General features: G+C 39.2%; 1 protein-coding gene across 2 annotated transcripts in view; it reads right to left on the bottom strand.

Annotated features, from left to right (window-relative positions):
* Window positions 1–14,033, bottom strand: part of rai14 (retinoic acid induced 14) — a 43,732-nt gene extending 29,699 nt beyond the window's left edge. The window contains exons 1-2 of one of the 2 annotated variants that reach the window (XM_051938357.1): window positions 13,714–14,033; window positions 12,431–12,512 (exon numbers count right to left, since the gene is read on the bottom strand). In XM_051938357.1, the coding sequence (XP_051794317.1) occupies window positions 12,431–12,466 (36 nt within the window). In that variant the 5' untranslated portion in view covers window positions 12,467–12,512; window positions 13,714–14,033. The remainder of the gene's footprint in view (window positions 1–12,430; window positions 12,513–13,713) is intronic. The other variant, XM_022216315.2, reaches the window with a different exon arrangement.
* Window positions 14,034–18,490: the final 4,457 nt, after the last annotated feature.

Below are 18,490 nucleotides of genomic sequence, written 5' to 3'. Positions count from 1 at the left end.
AGCTTTGGTAGTCCCTCAAAGTAATGACAGATGAAATTGTTTTGATGAAGCATTTGCACACAAGGAGGTGAGCGATGTCCTTAAAATGGATAATCAATCAGAAAAGAAATTAACAGAGCTGGCCTATTCCACAATAGAAATCCTCACAAAACTTTACATTTTTGGTGTGGTTAGTTACCGTAGTTGTTTTCCAGTAAAGTGGATTTTTAAAAATTGAAACTCACAGATATATGAGGAGAAAGCTTACTGAAATGAGCAGCGAGTTGCAGGCTTAAACCCTTAGCCTGTATCCTTCTGCTTTAAGAGTCATCAAGTAGCAACATAAATTCATTAACTTACACAATAAACAATTTTCTACCAGCATTTCTCTCTTTATCTTCGCTTTTTACCTGAATAACTATTTAATATTCATCATAACCTTGACATAACATTGGTCCATTTTGTGTGGAAGAGTAACATGAGGTGTTTAATGCCTGCTTTTATAGAAACATGCACAAAGTTGGGTGAAGAAAACCTGGATTACCAAAGAAACTTGACAACCACCTTTGCGATACCTCTTATCTTACACAACAGAAAGCCTGACTATGTGAAACTTGCTTCATCCCTCAGAATGTTCCCAGGACTCCACTGTTAATCAGATATGTGCACTTTGTAAATTCAAGTGGAACTAGAGAATTAAATTAAAATGCATGTTAAGAAAATCTTTTCCTGGGAAGTCTAATCCATGTCCATGGCTAATTTCATGAAAATTCAGGAATTTCTTTTCCAGATGGTTTGTCAAGTCTTAAAGAGTCATACAAGGGCTATTTGACCTGACAGCAGCAAAAGAATGAAAAAAATGATTTCTTCACGATTACTACCCAGAACACCATGAAATTTTTTGGACTAAAGTGTTGGAGAGGCAGACAGACTACTAAGCTGCTGCTGCCTGAGCAAGAAAACCAAAAAAGTATCTCATAAAGAGATAAGAGAAATAGATGACAACAGACAGGCTGAATAAGGATGCATTATTTGTAAAGATAATCTACAGAGACTGGCTTATTAAAAAGCTGAAAAATGAAAGAAAAAAAGACCAATGCTAGATATAAAGACAACATTAATAAGATGAAAATAGAGAGACTCTTTTGAAGTCTTCTCTTCTGCACACACAGCACTGTTCTCCATTCCAGTTCATACACTCACACAGATTTGTCTTTTGTGCAAATAAGAATTATGTTGTCTCTGGGATTACATGCAGAGATGAGAGATCAAGCCAAATAAATGCAAAAGAAAAGTAGGTTAGATGGGAGGAAAAACACGGAGTCAACAAGATTTAACTCCAGAGGGGAATAACAACGACACAAAACTGAAAGAATATTCTTTGTTCGACAGTGGTGGAGAGACACAGAAGGGCAGTACAGACAGGAAGTACAGGGTGAACACTGTACAGAAAGGAAAAGAAACGGCGAAGAAAGGACAGAGATTGACACATATACAATATCTGTGCCCTTTGATCAGCAGGGGCTGTTAACTTCAAACCCCTTATCTGCAACAAAGCAGATGCTCAAATGTCCTCAAACAATACATCCTTTCTCTCAGGCCACAGCTGAAACCGCTTATTGCCCTCTGCAGTACAAACACACGTACAGGCATGCACGTACACACACACACACACACACACACACACACACACACGCCACAATAGTTTACTAGACTCTCAAACTCTGAAACCAAGAATAAAGAGTTAGCATACAGATCAGTTAAACAAAGACCAGATGGTTGCTCTTACAATGAAAGATGCTGCCATTTATTTCACAATACTTCCCAATGTGGCCTGCACGTTTAGATAATGACGCTAATTTACATCATGTGAACAGTTTCTTAGTTTGGCAAACTTGTTTAAAAATTCACTGCAATATTACCTGCACCACTCTAGCAAATGCTGGTTGTTCTGTCACCATGCCACATGTATGATCAGTCAGGGGTGTAAATGAAAGACGAGATTTAACATTGAACTCCTGTAACAGTATTAGTTGAAACTGGCAGTTTAAAGAGAATATGTTTTTAAAACTAAATGCAGCAGAACCAGAATTCCACATGTTCTTCGTCCTTTGTCAGAACCTAGTACCTTCATTCCCCACAATGCAATTCAACAGCCAACAGTGGGTCTAATACACAGGTGTGTGATATTGATGGTGGTTAATGTAGCCTCAGGCTACTAGAATCAAGCAGATATGATGAACAGACTACAGATTTCTCGCAAGATTTCTTCTTTCTGAATTAACACCCACAGATTTTTTTTAACTTTCAAACTCACACACTTTAACCTCAACCAATCCTGGCTCGAGTCTTCACTTAAAACAATTTACTACAGCCTGCGCGGCTCCTAATGGAGCCACAAACGCTTGATGCAACTTTATTTCACATGTGTAGTAGTACTCCCTAAGACCTGTAAACAGACTTTGTGTAAAGACGGTGGAGTTCCCCTTTATAGGCACCAATGAGAACCAAGATAAATGGCAGTCCTATTAACACCTAATGTCTGCCAAGGAAGCTTTTTTGGCACCAACTTTGCCAAGAACCGAGACTGCCAAGCAGAATATTTGTGTTTTGGATGGATTGATAAGAAATATGTGTTCAAATGTATGACATGGCTATGTTGGCCTAAAAAGAAAGCAGCATTTTCCATATTGCCTTGCAGACCTCATTGAAGTTATTTTTGGCCTTCCTTCATTTGTGCTATTAAAACTAAAAGTCACTCAGTATTTATAGCACATTTTACATTCCAATAAAAACAAAGCAATGGAGAAACCTCCAAAGTTTGCGAAACAAACACTATATTCATGCTCAACACTCGCAGTGTTTCAAAAACTGCAGTGTTGGTACACTTATTTGACTAACACATTTAATACTCCATTAGATCTTGTTATTAAGTTTCTATCTCACAGCATTTCTCCTGAAAACAGAGCACACAGAGGAGCAAAAAACAAAAAATTGCCCTCATACCATTCATTGTTTCCCTTTCTTCAAAGCGGGCTCTTGAAAAACTTTCAACTTGAATTAGCTGACCTCTCTAATTACCTCATACTTTAAAGCTGTACTTCTGCTTTTCTCATAAATAACTTGTATGGTTACAGGAATACGATGAGGCCACCGTGACTCTGTTAAGTGGAATTCACCGTAGCCATGAGTTCAAACAGACATCCTGTGAACACAACATCCAGCCAGTAGATTACCTTTTAGCTGGAACTCTTTAAATACTTAGGTTCCCACTGAAATGTACTTGTATTCCAGTTTAAAGCTGAAGGATTGATGCAGATGACCAACGTAGGGCCGTTATGGGTGCAAAAAGACCCCGAATAGAAAATAGCACTCGTGCAACACTTCCTCCTGACACAAATAGCCTTTCCTGCCCCATAAATAAACACTGCTATACTTGGAAAGCAACCAGGCTCATTATGCTTGAGGCCTGCTCATAAAATGAGTGGAGTAGGAGAAAAAAATACACAGTATCACTCGCTTCAGTCAACATTGGGCAGGCAGTCCAAACACACATGCACATATATGCACACGGTTAGCATACAAAGAGTCAAATAACAAAAAAAAATATAAAATTACACAGCCTCATAGATCATTCTGTCGAGCTCCAAGCACAACATTTTGCACGACAGGCCCTAAACAAGAAACAGTGAACCTGTCTGTCACTTAAAGACAGAACTAAAAACACATCTCATAGGCAACAGTTGCTGCATGTAAGCAGTAAAAAATAAAGCACTGCAATGCTTTAAGTCTCTTATAAAGTCTCCTTTTTTTCAGGTGAACTGTGTCTAACCCTCCCTCCATCCATCTTCTAGCTTGAATATTGTTCCAGTTGTTCAGAGAAAGCCAAACTAAACAACTGCACTAAACTGGGGGCTGGGAGCTCGACTGCTCTTCTCATTCAAACTGGATTTCTCTCCTGCACACTTTCTTCCCCATCATCTCCATCCACTCCTCTTTTGTCATTTTCTTTTCATCAACTCTAACTTTATCCAGTTCTTATTCCTTATTATTGTGTCATCATTGTGTGTCTTCTCTCATTATTCCATGCAACGCCTACGCATCAACCTTTCAGCTGAGGTCCCCCCACTCATCTTATCTGCTTCTGTCTGTTTTACTGGTGCCTCCATTAATATCAATGATTGGTTGTGTCTTACGCCATTACCTCATGAAGCACAGAACAACATCATCTGACATGCCAGTCTAGTGAGTCATGCTATACTGGAGCTACGGCACAGTTTTCTAAAAAACTCATCCTGATAAATAAGCCTCCGCAAACTAATTCCCATATACATGATTACATAAACAGTCACATAAAGCAGCAGACGAGCACCTTGCATCACCGCTGATGTCTTCACACCCACATCAGGCAACAAACTAGTCCATGCACAAACACACACCCACTCACAAATGAGCATGCAAACACATGCAGACACCAGGATCATACCCGACGCAACTTAGCATACTCGGTGTTTCATGTATTTGCTGACGAGCAGGTTTCCTGGCTGTGTGTCTGTGGCGTTCATGTACACAGACGATAAGGAATAAAGAGATCCCATGGGCTGTTCCTGCTTTAATTGGATCCATGTTTAAACAGGCCCTAAGCCATTTTCTTCTGACTTTCCTTGGATTAATTTAAACTAGTTCCAAGTCTGTGCTTTTTAGCATTCCGGCGGAGTGTTACGTGGACAAAATCCAGAGTGAAGGTTAAGCATAGCAAGTGAAGCGGCAGGTACAACCAACAGCTACATAACCTTAAACATCTAAAGCAGCAGCATAGGTGGGCTGCATGATGCGCTGCTGTAAGCAAGAAAAACACTCATCACAACACAATCTAGGTAGGAATAACATTTAGATGGCTGCACAAAAGGTTTGCCGTTAATGAATCAAATAATCGACAAATCCTTTCAGCTTTATTTCCGTGAGTCAGGCGATGTCCAAGTGACAGTTTGAGGTGTGACTGATGATGAGTTCCTTAATCCTCTGACTATCCTGATTAAATTTTAAGTGTTATGAGCCTATATCACCTTTACACGTGTATTTTTGCATCAGGATTGACTATTATTGAACACTCCCTCAGCTGGATCTGAATACTGTAAGTGTGTGTGTACTGTAAGGTCATAATTATCCTTTGGGTCGCTCTCCTATCTCCTGCTGACAATTGGCAACACACAGACAGACAACACACCCTTCCTCCACCGCCTCCCCCCAGATTAATGCCAGGATGTCCCTATGGTTTTACTGTCACTCCCAGTACTAATACCCTTTTCACTACACCCAGCCAGAACAAACCATTACATGCCAAGCCAAGTCGGACTGGGCCAAATCAAACACAGCCAAGTGGGGATACTTCAGGCTGTGGTTCAGTTAAAAAGAAACCATCTTTAACTGAATTACTGCTGCATTAAAATGATTTTCACGACTGTATTATGTTATATCTTTTAAGGGTGAAGTAGGGTGTAACATTTTCCTGTAATAGCTACATTTTCCCTGATGTAACTGCACCAAGAATGTTGGGAAATATTATGGTTTACTGTTTTTAGCCACACAGCATGCAAGGCATTTTTTCAGAAATGTTTTCAGATGATCAGCATGTGATTTCTTTTTCAGTGCTGCTCCAGTTGAGACTGCACACACATTTCATAACTCCCGATAAGGAGGACTGCATTCCTCTAATATTTACATAACTAAATTCAGACTCTATAGATTTCGGAGGTGCTAAAAATACAGCAAACGGTAAATGCGCAGTTTAGTCTCCAGTGCCATGTAGCTCGGATGAATTGAATCCGTGAAACAGCTGTGTGGAGTGAGTGGAGACAGCATAATCCACACATCAATCAGACACAGAGGTTGGATGATAAAAGGAAGGGTGTGTGTCTGTCTGCTGTGATGCTGGTCTATGCACGTGTGTGTGTGTGTGTGTGTGTGTGTGTGTGTGTGTGTGTGTGTGTGTGTGTGTGTGTGTGTGTGTGTGTGTGTGTGTGTGTGTGTGTGTGTGTGTGTGTGTGTGTGTGTGTGTGTGTGTGTGTGTGTGTGTCTAAGCCTTGAGTAATCCCGCTTAGTCTAGCAGCTGGGGGAGCAGGTTTAAGCAGCGTGGCAGTATGATGGGATGGGTGAGCGCTCAAAACTAGGACCACTGTGTCAGCAATAGCATCCATAGACAACAACACACACTAATTGAGAGTATGAGTATGTGCATGCGTGTTCACAACAGCACGGCTAGTAAATAATGTGCCTGGGGAACGGTGGTGAGGGGTCTCAGAGATAATAGACGCAGCAATTTACCTCATTTAGGGAAGCTCTGCTCAAACAGCAGGCACAGGGTCGTTAATGTGGTCTCAAAGGGTCGACACACACTGTAAGATTCAATTACGATTACTCAAACTAATTACACATGACTTTCCTCTCAAGGGTAAGGTCGTTTTTATGTTATGTGCATGTTACATTGCATACTTTGCAAAATGTTTATATCGTATATAAAGTATTATAGAGTACTCTTTCCACTGATTATCAAATCTCAGTCAATTTTGTAACCGACCAAAATATACCAAACACTAAACAGTCAAGTGATGAAACCTGAAACTCTGTTAATTTTACACTGTATTTTTAGTCAACATAATTTTTGTTCATACACAATATTTCACATTTAGGACCTTACGCTTATTTTTGGTGAACAAAAACACTGGTTTATAGAAAAAGATGTTCATATTTCTGAAATTTAGCTGTTCAAGATGGATTGTCTGATTTGGAAACAAGATTATTCTTGAGCATGTGCCACATTTACCATGGTTCTTATTTCCACTTCACTTCAATTAATACATGCTAACGATTTCTAGCAACCTTAGCTTGCTAGCGAAACAGACAGTAACATATTTACTTAATTTCTGACATTTAGGGCTAATGTCTGTCAAGAAGAAAACTACCGTGATTTTGCAATTAGTCAGCCACAAGGCCACATTGAGCCCCTGTCAAAAAAAAGACACTTAGCCACTGGCTTAATGTTTCTAACTGGCATTGTTTTGGTATTGACACAAAATTTACATGTGGCACTGCAATACTATTAAACAATTTGCACCCTTAACGATATAGAATAATCTTCTACAATTGTGCTCAGTCTGAAATTAATTACAAGTGTATTAGTATAATTACATTGACAGAAGTGGTAGACACGACAGAGCCTCATTTACATTCTTGCATCCCCCTATTTTACAAAAGTCATGAACCCATCTCTGTTCTTTCAATGTCAATGTGAAGTGACATTTGACTGAAGTGGATTTAGTGGATGCAGGTCATAGCCAAACCCATTCTGACTGTTCGGACATGGTTGAAGCAGAATGCCTGTAAATCTTGCTGTGGCTGTTCGCCAAACCTGTTTCCAGAGACCAGATTACACCGTCTGCTTGTCTCAAACACACACATGTACACACACACACACACACACACACACACACACACACACACACACACACACAAACACAAACTGCCTCATTATACTGTTTGTTTGGCGAAATAGGCTTAGCTGAAATGATCCAAACGAATTCCAAGATGTCAATACTGTATTCCATACTTCAGCAGTCAGAAACATGCAAACACAGACAGAAAGTCTAGTAGACACATATGCAAACACAGCACACACACACGCACGCACGCACGCACACACACACACACACACACACACACACACACACACACGTTTGTACTTCTATCTTAGTGAGGACATCCATAGGCGTAATGCATTTCCTAGAGCCTTACCCTAACCTTAACCATCACAACTGATTGCCTAACCCTAATCCTTACCCTTACCCTAACCAAACCTCAATTCATACCTGTTCTCTAAAAACAAGTCTTCACCCTCAAACATGGCTGTTTCAAAGTGAGGACCAGCCAAAATGTCCTCACTTTGTAAAAATGTCCTCACTTTGATAGTTAAATGCAGAAAATGGTACTCACCATGTAGCAAGTACAAGAACACACACACACACACACACACGCCTTGAAGAATTCCTCTAATTCACTTTGACCTTGTATAACTACACACCTGCTCATGGATTCTGATAAAGCAACACTGGTACTACTTGCTATTTGGCACTGGTATGAGCAGAACTTTGGTAGACAAAATGAACGTGGCAAAAGTCAAACCACAACACAGACATGATGATCCCATGGCTTGTTATTATCGCTGCTGTGTAATCTGCGAGAAAATCACACATTCGGTTGTCTTTGCGGATAATCTTTTGTGCAGCATTAACGCTGTTTAATATTAAACTTGAAAATGCATGAGCACACTAAGCGTGGGCGGTGTTTTCACACTACTTAGCCCTACAGTGCATTAACAGTGCAGCACTGGAGGAAGCCGATCTACTTAACCTGGTGGCGCATTCTGCTGAGTGTGCCTGGCTCTACAGTTTTAAGCTTGTTTGGGTGGTACTTCTACATTCAAATATATTTTACAACAATCAAACTCAAACATTTGCCAAACATATTGTGGAAAGAAAAGGTCTGTTTATGTTTTACTTCATAGGTGAAGGCATCAAATTTAGTGAACCTGTGGTGGAGAATGGCAAATGTTGACTTAATTCAAAGTAGCAAGTAGCAACGTCACGTGTAATTGAGATTTTTTTTACTTAGTGTTTTTCCATTGTTTTAGGGGACCAAACTGGTAATATTTATCCAATGTGGTCATCATTTAATGACAGCTTTTAGTTCTTTAGCTGACAAAATCTGGCATAGACGCCTAATGGATCTCACAAATTAAAGAATAGTGTTGGCCAAAATAAAAAATTAATCTCTCAACCTTACATATTCTCGAACCATAAGTGCATATGAAGATAAAACATTTCTGCACACCATATGGACTCTTAGCCTTTTATCCAGGAGGAAACCAGTGTCTAGCCACGCATTAAACAAGACACACAAAAGCATAAAAAAGTACAAGCACAAGGTCAAAAAAGCAACAAATCAATAGCCTATAAAATATCATACAAATACTCAACACTTCAACATAAGGGGAGCAAAATATTAGGAATATTTGTTACAATAATGAACTTAATATAGAAATTTTTAACAATGTTAAAGTTCAGTAAATGCAGCATTTATGTTAAACTCTTGTTTTAGATTGTATTACATGCCACAGGTGTACCTAATAAAGTGGTTTGTTAGTCAATAAAAATGTATAAATGGAAGAAATAACACAAAGAACAGAAACTAGATCAGACAAAGACTCCAGGCATCTGAATTTAGCAGAATGAGACCTTAAGACTGCCACACAGAGTCTTTTAATAGTTAATGCTATTAAGATAAAAAGGCCGTTATCTCTGTCTTTATCTCCCGCCTATTAGCTTTCAGTGATACTCTGTACTGAGTTTAAGATTAAAACCCCACAATATAACTCATGGCTGTACCACTGCATTAAATGTTCTAAAGGTTATGTGTTTTGCAGTTCATGTTGTTCAGTATGAAATATTCCTCTTACTTTGAAAATTTATGTTGTGGAACAGCATTCATAATTAAGTTCTATGGCTTTCTAAAGCACTATAATTATGGGTTTGTATGATGTGTAAACATTTCTGAATGATATAATTGACATTTTAGAAAAACACTGATGGAAAAATTTAGACACATTTCGGCATGTCAGAGCAGGAAAAGCCCAGGTGTGACAAATTACATTTCTGACTGCTGTCTAGTTTTATGAGGGCTCCAGTATTACTGGCTTACTGGGACACTTAAATAGAATTAGTATTTTGACATGAATCTATTGTTGATATATAGATACGTCTGACTTATGTTGTGGTTTTTCCAGCCTGTGAAAGTTGCATAAATCATGAATCTTGCATAAATTTTCAAGAAGTAACAAAGACTGTATTATCTGGCATTATCGTCAAGCTCTTTCATGTCTTATATCACATTAAAATGACAACACATCCCGTTCTTTTCTCTTTGGCCTCCTGTGAGGTACTTTGACTGATGCATTCATTTCACTCTGCTGGAGGAGGATCCTTAAAGTGAAACATTTAGTATAGATTTGACACTGAAGCACAGATTCCATTGCACATTATCTGGAAATGTCTTTACTTCATGAAAAAGCCATTTACAAAAGGCACCGAGTTTCTGTTATTTTGTGTTAAAAAAAATGAGGGGGCTGGTTTTAGGGGGAAACATTCCTGGGTAATCTGTCACTGACACATAGAGCCTAAAATAGAGTCAAATAGATATTTTCATTCTATTACGGTGGTTCAGAGTTTCTATAAAAAGCAGTGGAATGACTATTGGCTAGGATAAACATGTTGGTCTGTGAAACATTTTTTTACTGCATATCTTAATAATGACCATTAATTTTAATCACTAAGTGTAGACTAACCCAGGTTCCACTGCATAAAAAATGATTGTGCATTTCTCTTGAACTGTCTTGTTTTTATATCTTGTATAGAAAGAAAGATCACATCCTGGATCTCAGAATATAGCTGGCAACATCCAGTTTACTGTACTTTTGTCAGTGTGCAGCAGGACAGAAACAAACTATTATTTGGTTATAGTAAAATCAATGCAAACGACATGACATACATACACTGTGTTGTATTGACTTGGATGATGAGCAGGGCTTTCAACAGAACATGAAATACAAAGAAATAGACATGCTTTTGCAGCCAGATCAGATGTCAAATTATGTAACACTCTGTAGCAAAGACAGTGCAAGACAGAAAAGCGTTTTCAATAGTTTGTCTGTGACTAATGCAGCACAACAGTGAAGTCTGTTCCCATTCCAAAATGCATCATATCAATGTACAAATGTGAAAATGGGGATGTATTACATAAAACAAGAGGATACAATGAGCAATTAACCAAGAAATCAAAGAGCGACAATGAATGTATGTGGGTGGGAGGTCTGCAAAGGCATGCATGACGGCAAACGGCATCAGTTGTGTTTCTAAGCAACGTTCACATCCACTGCTCTTCCCTTTCTTCTCTCATGCCGCCTACGACTGGCTATTTCAGTGAGGACGAGCATTTCGCTCCAAAAGCATGTCAAACATTTTACAACTGCTGCTGCTGCTTCCATTACAGGTTTTGACTGGAAATTACCAAATAACAGGTGAGGCAGAAAAAGGAACTATTTGACCTTTGAGCCCAATGCCGGACTCGACATTTTCTAGAACAATGGACACCATTGTGCTCCCCAACATAGCTGACTAAATTTGCAATAATTTACTAATATTAGGCAGTAGGGGCATGTAAAACACATGGCAGGCTGTCAAAAATGAAATCGAACCCAATTTTAACTTCCTGAATAATTGCAATCCTTTCCTCAGTGTTCTACAGGTGGGTCTCGAAGGGTTTGATTTGCTTCCCACCAGCAGACATTTAGCTCCCTACACAGTAATCTATGCTTAGGTTATGCCTTGCAGTATGTTTTGGGTATAATTGAATGAAAGCAGGGGTGTGTTCTGCCTAATTCTTCCTCTGCGGGACAGTCTCTCCGTCTCTCTCTCTCAGCAAAGCATGCCATTTAACCAGAGCTCACCATCCTGTCCCACCGCACACTCTTAATCTCATGGAAACTGTGTACATAGACCGAGCGTCTCATTTAGTGGGCATTCTTCACTGCACTCGCCGACTGCTTCTCTACTTTCTGACACGCCCTCCTTCGCCTAAAACTTGCCTCATTCATCCAGCAACCCTTCAGACTTTTCCTGTCTGGCATTTTGCTCTGTGTCATTAGGGTCACCGTGACAACAGATGAGTCAGACGCAGTGGAGACGCCTCACTTCCTGTGAGTGTAGCGCATCGCAGACTGTGACCACATTAATGACTGAACCAACATGAAGAAATTCAGCCCTGATTCATAGTTAGCAGGATCAAAACTTCATCTGGAGCAGAGAAGAGTCAGAGCATCTGAGGATTTATCTAGTCTTTGTAGAACTGATCAAAAGAATTCACATTACCTCGTACAGTTGCTTTCCACAGACTCGGTAGATAAAGTTTCTCTGCCGTCCGTCTCTATAAATGTCTGTCACATAAGTAATAGCTTCTCCACTTCATGACCTCACCTTTAGGTCCTAAAACTCTCCTGACACGCACAATGAAAGCTGACAAGTTGTCATGTGAAATTGAGCATGCTTTGCTTTTTTCTGGTAGTGAGAGCATCGAGGAAGCTCTGACACACATCATCATCAAGCCCTGTTTATTTTATTTTTCCAAGCCATTTATTTTTTCTTGAACAAATCTCCAAATATCAACAAGCCAGAGGGTGCTGTTGACCTCGGAGCAGAGAATTTCTGCCATAAATCATTCCCAACTGCTCGAGCCATACATACACAGACAGTGACTCAGCCGTGCAGACCTACACATGTTCACACACAGTCGGTTGCATGCACACACAATTTACATAGCCGTGAACATGTGTTGTAGTACTTACATCGGTTTTCCTAAACTTGGCTTTGAGGCTCTTCATGTTCAGTCTGATCCATGCAGTCACTCACTCAATCGCTCAGTCAAGGCTGTGGGGGAAAAAATGCAGATGTTTGAACTTAGCTCCCATTTCAAGTGTGATTAAGTGTCTCTGAAGGCTGAACTATTTGACTTGTTCACAACAAATTACAGTCAATACACATTGTAAATATAATATGTATATATCAGCATTGATTTACAGTAATAACAGTCTAGATCCTACACTTGAACTGAGCCAAACCTGAATCACTTTAACATTTAGCAATGACTTCTCAACTAATGAGTAGTTTAGGGAATAGACTTGCCCCATGCAATTCTGATTTAACCCTGTTCCACAGAATAGTATCTGGCTTTGTATTGTTTCCTGCGAGAACGTTATAAATCACCACAGAACCCTTGGGGATGTCTGGTGACTGTATTTTTGCACCCTCGACTGCAAACTCCAGTTTCCTTGTTGGTGATTTAACCCCAAAATATCATCCAGAGCGTTCCAGTCAAAATTAGGCTACTCACTTCATTATTATTTTTGCCAGGGTCCTCTGTGTCTACTTGTATTTCAACCGAGAGCACAGTGTGAGCAATTTGAGACTCTGTGCAATGATTACTGGCAGCCCGATCTGGAGGAATAACGTTTAAAAAGCATACATTCATGCAGATTTTTGTAGACACGAAGCATAAGTTAGTTATTCATATGTCATTGCGTTTACTTTCTACTGTAGGTGCACAATGAACAGCAATTCACATTGATATCAGCTTGCTTACCACATTCATAAAGCAAATTTGATTAGACTGTAGTATCAGCACCCAGGCAATGACAGAAATGTGTACAAAAAACTAAATCATGCAATGGTAATAGATTTCTAGCTGTCAGAAGCGCATTTAGCAAACTTTACAACTTCCTCCCATTGTACCAACTTGTACCAACTGAGCCTATGAGCAGCTCAGATCTTGTAGATTCAAGTGTTTGCATATTTGCATACAGCCTGGTGAGAGTTTTTGCATGAATGCCGTGAATACGTGAGCAAACACGGCTGAAGCTGCAACTCGTTTTACACAGAAACTATCAAATACAGGCGACTAGCATCACTGTACAACAAACACTTGAATATCAGATTTGTAGTTGTGCCGCTGGTACAACACATGAGCCGAGCTGGTTTTAATTCACTCACAAAACAATTAGTTGAAAGGCTCCGAGCATCATTTCGACTAAAAAACCAACTTACATGGTGTGAAACTACCGGACGGACTTACCCCCGGTTCGTGTGTTTCTCAGGACGGTGAGACATAAGAGAGACAAGCGCTTTTTTGTTGTTGTTAGCCTGTTTCGCCAAAAAATTAAAAGGATAAAAAAAAGCAGATTAGCTACTGAACAAGTAGGACAACAACGGAGCCGAGCCGTCCAGGAGGAGGGATAAAGAAGAGGAAAACAGCGCGGCACGGCTCGCCTCGGCCCGCATACATTAAAAGTTGAGCCGTTCACGGACTCCTCGTCTCTGGCTCGAGACTCCGCTCAACGGCTGCTGCCCGGTTTTAGGCGAGTGACGTCACTCCGCCTGTGCTCTCGTGACCGCGGCGAGCGAAGCCCTCTGCTGCTCGCTATTGTGCCCCCCATTCATTTTGTGGTTTAAAGGGGCAGTTCCCACAAAACCTTACTCACACAGCCGTAGTAACACAGGTGCTGCTCAAAAAATTAGAATATCCTGAACAAAAAAATGTATTATCTATCTATATGTGTATTTAAATATGTTTAAAATTATTAGAATATTTCCTATGATCAAATAATTTACAATACAGGAATGTCCAACTTCTGGAAATGCACTCAGTGCCTGGTTGGAGCTCCTTTAACATGAATGAGGCCAGTTGGCTGGAATGTCAAACCAAGTAGTATCATGGTCAGCAAACCATTTAGTTTCAACTTCTTCTTGACAATGGTCCATGCTGGGTTCTTTGGGGTTCAGTTCAGGTGAATTGGCTACCCAGTCAAGCACAGGAATACCATGGTCGGCAAACCATTTAATTTTTGGCACTTAGTTTCAACTTCTTCTTCACAATACTCCACACTGGGTTCTATAGGGTTCAATTCAGGTGAGTTTACTAGACAATCAAGCATATCATGGTCAGCAAACCATTTAGTATTGGCATTTAGTTTCATGTTCTTCTTGACAGTACTCTACATTGGGTTCTTTGGGGTCCCTGTCAGGTGAGTTTGCTGGCCAATCAACCACAGTCATACCATGGTCAGCAAACCATTTAGTTTCAACGTCTTCTTGGCAACTCTCCACACTGGATTCTTTGGGTTCAGGTCAGGTGAATTAGCTGGCCAATCAAGCAGAATAATATCATGGTGAGTAAACTAGTTTCACCTTCTTCCTGATAATACTCCACAGTGGGTTCTACGGGATTCATTTTAGGTGAGTTGGCTGGATGGTCAAGCATATTAATATCATGGCCAGCAAACCATTTAGTTTTAGCATTTAGTTTCAACTTCTTCTTGACGATACCCCACATTGGGTTCTTTGGGGTTCATGTCAGGTGAATTAGCTGGCCAATCAAGCACAGTAATACCGTGGTCAGCAAACCATTTAGTTTTATCAGTCTGTGGTAGCAAGTGTCCTGTTTTATGCTGCAGTCTGCTGGGGAGGCAGTATAAAAAATAAGGATGCAAGGTGTCTAAACAAACTGGTTAAAAAAGCTGGCTCTGTGGTTGGAACCAATTTGAACTCACTGGAGGATGAGGTGGAGAGACATGCACTGAGCAGGATGGAGGCCATTGTGACAAACATGGATCATCCACTTCATATCTGCCTCAATGAGCAATGAAACATCGGTGGTGGACAGCTCCTATCCCTGCGCTACAGATTCAGAAAATCTTTTTTGCCAGCAGCAATTAGACTATTTAGATGAGATGAGACGATGAGATGAGTAAATCATTTAGACTTGGGACTGTAGGCAGGTGCTAAGTCCTGCTGGAAAAGGAAATTGTCATTTCTATGAAACAAATCGAACCATGCTCTAAAATCTCCTGATAGATGGTTAAACACAGTAGACCAACACCATAAAATAAAACACGCAGCATGAATTTTATTTTTTTCATTAAATTCAAAAAGCTAAGCTTTCATATATTCAGATTTAAACCTGTTTCCAAGATTTGTAGAAAACAAGACAAAGTCAGATAGGCTTTGCATTGTTTTCAACAAGGATGTTATAAATCACCCCAAACCCCTGGAGGATGTCTGGAGACTGTATTTTTTCAGCCTAACCTCAAACAGTTTCCAATTTTTCATGCCTGAAATGACCTTGCTGGTGATTAGACCCCAAAACATCCTTTGGAGCATTCTGGCCAAAATTAGGCCACTTACTAAGTTTACTATTATTATTTCCAGGGTCCTCTGTCCTCTTTTATTTCAACTGAGAGCACCATGTAAGCAATTTATGTCTCTGCAGTGATTGCTGGCAGCCCAATCTGAAGGATTTACATTTTAAAATGTGTGCATTCATGAAGATTGGAGACACAAACTGTTTCCCACAAAACCTCACTTACAATGCCACAACACCATAAAGTAGAACACCCGTGCAGCTCAAAAAATTTGAATATTGTGAAAAAGTTCTCTTTAAATTTTCTAATTTAATTCAAAAAGAGAGATTTTATATAGTCTATATTCACCACATGGAAATCAAATTATTTCAAGCCTTTTTTTTCCCATTTGATGTTTATGGCTCAAAGCTCATGAATTCAGTATCTCAGATTTTTCAAATGTTTCCTACAATCATTTAAAAAATGAATTTACAAAGGTGTGTTCATTTATACACTCAATACTGGGTTGGGGCTCCTTTACCACAAATTCCTGCGTCAGTGTAGCGTGGCACAGTTTAATCAGCCCGTCACACTGCTGAGATGTTATTGAACCCCAGGTTGCCCAACACATTTACAAAAGCAGTAGCTTAATCATCTTTACAACAATATCGTAATGAACATATTAATTCATCAATATTTATAATTCAGTAACTTACATTATTCTGAAATGTGCATTTATGCATAATGGAATGGGTACTTTTACTTTTGACCCTTTAAGGGTATTTTGATGTACTACTTTTCTAGTTTCACTTATGTAAAAACTTAAATGCATGACTTCTGCTACTAAGACATTTAAATGCAAGGCTTTCACAGGTAATAGAGTATTCTTACGCTATGGTTTTTGTACTTTCAGGTTTAACTACAAGATCTGAGTAGTTCTTTCACCTCTGCAAAAAGTTTTAAAAGATGCCCTTTGACAACTTTATAAAGTTAGAATATAAAGTATAGGTGTTATGCTGGGTTACATTAGGTTGAAGGTGTATCTAATAAAGTGAGAGGGCAGTGTATATTTACCTAAAGGGCCCGTCCACCAGCACTTTGAGGGGCATATCAGGGCAGTAATGCAGTAATGGTTGAGATAGCCTTCTATATTTGGTCAAACTCCAAATAAATCCTACATTTCCCACAATGCATTTCAGACATGACTGCAGATCCACATTCACTGAGTGTTTGTTGAAGCTGTTTCTTCCCATCATGTATTACCTGGTCTTCATGTGTATCATCTCTTAAGTTGTAAAACTCCCGCTTGTCAAACAAGTCATGTTAATGTTATGGGCTTGTTTCGCAACAGTAACATTATTAAGGCAGGTAAGAACCTGTCTGAGGTGCAGCAGTGTAATGCTGATACCAGATAGTAAGGTGAGATAATGTATCATAGTCACTCTCTGTGTCATACCAAAACCACTCATTCAAGGGAAGTTCTCTCATTTTTGATTTGTGTTTTTTGTGTGTGTGACCGGTTTTCAAACTGTGACAAAATTACTTCTGAAATCAACCATTTTCATAATTTATATACAGTCTGTGGTGGTTTGTTCTAAACATCCTGGCAGATTTCTAAATATTTACTTGAGAAATATGAGCTGTATCTGTTAAATTTCTGTGTAAACAATCTGTGAAAGCAAAATGAGCGAGTGACACAGATGGTTGCTCATAGGTTAGTCTGCTTAGCCAAGGTGTGGCTTCTTTTGTATGAAATTTTGACTCAACGAGTACTCTAACTCCAATTTATGGACATTAAAGAATGTGGGCAGCGGTGTTTCATTAAATGTCAAGAGAGTGACATCAAGTGGCGAAGCTGTTTTGTAACATTGCTGTGTCGATAGAATAGTGCAATTCATATTAAATAGTAATTGATAAAAGGTTCTTAAAAAAACAACAAGCTGCCTGATTCTTGGTGTGATGTCATCTCGCTAATTTTTTAATTGTCTGAATTTTTGATTTTTAATTTCTAACTTTAGCCCTCAATCTTATTCTTTATTTTTCAAAACTGCCTAGTTCCTTTGTTTGCTATGATTGATAATCTAGCTAAGTATTCATTTAATTTATTATTACTTTTACTATTTATTTTTAAGTGACTGCTCTGACGTGTCTCCTTATGTCTTTCTTGATTTTCTGTGTTGCTTGTTTTAACTGTCAAATCACTTTGTGAACACTGTTCTTAATGGTGCTATATAATTTAGTTATTAGTAATAATACTATTTAAATTTTTGTCATGTTGTTGTTCCAGTTTTCCTTCTCTTCCATGTTTAGTTCAAAATTGCAATACTAGTAATCATATGTTGTCCGCCCCCATTAAAATAAATACAGTCATGCAATTTAATATCAAAGGTTATTAGTTTATATTTGACACAGAAAGATTCCTAAAATGATCTGACAGATGTTAAATCAATAATGTCATTTTAACGTGACAGAATCAAAGAGCGTTTATCTACAAGATAGTTCCTCGCCCTGCATGTTAGCTTTAGCAAACAGCTAATGTGGAAGAAAAACGCTAATTTTTCCTTCCACATTGAACACTTTCACATTTCTGATAGCTTTCATTAAACGAGTATTTTGAATATACCACCGCAGAGTTATTGATCACGGCTGAATGCTTTAGGAAACCATCGACAGTCTGAGAAAGCGGATGTGGTTTTAGATCACTATTTCGCTCCGGATGTGAGTTTTTGCTCC

This window comes from Acanthochromis polyacanthus, chromosome 18 (genome assembly GCF_021347895.1).
Source record: "Acanthochromis polyacanthus isolate Apoly-LR-REF ecotype Palm Island chromosome 18, KAUST_Apoly_ChrSc, whole genome shotgun sequence".
NCBI classification, from domain to species: Eukaryota; Metazoa; Chordata; class Actinopteri; family Pomacentridae; genus Acanthochromis; species Acanthochromis polyacanthus.
The sequence above is the reverse complement of the archived record's forward strand: the minus strand, read 5'-3'. Positions and strand labels throughout refer to the sequence as shown.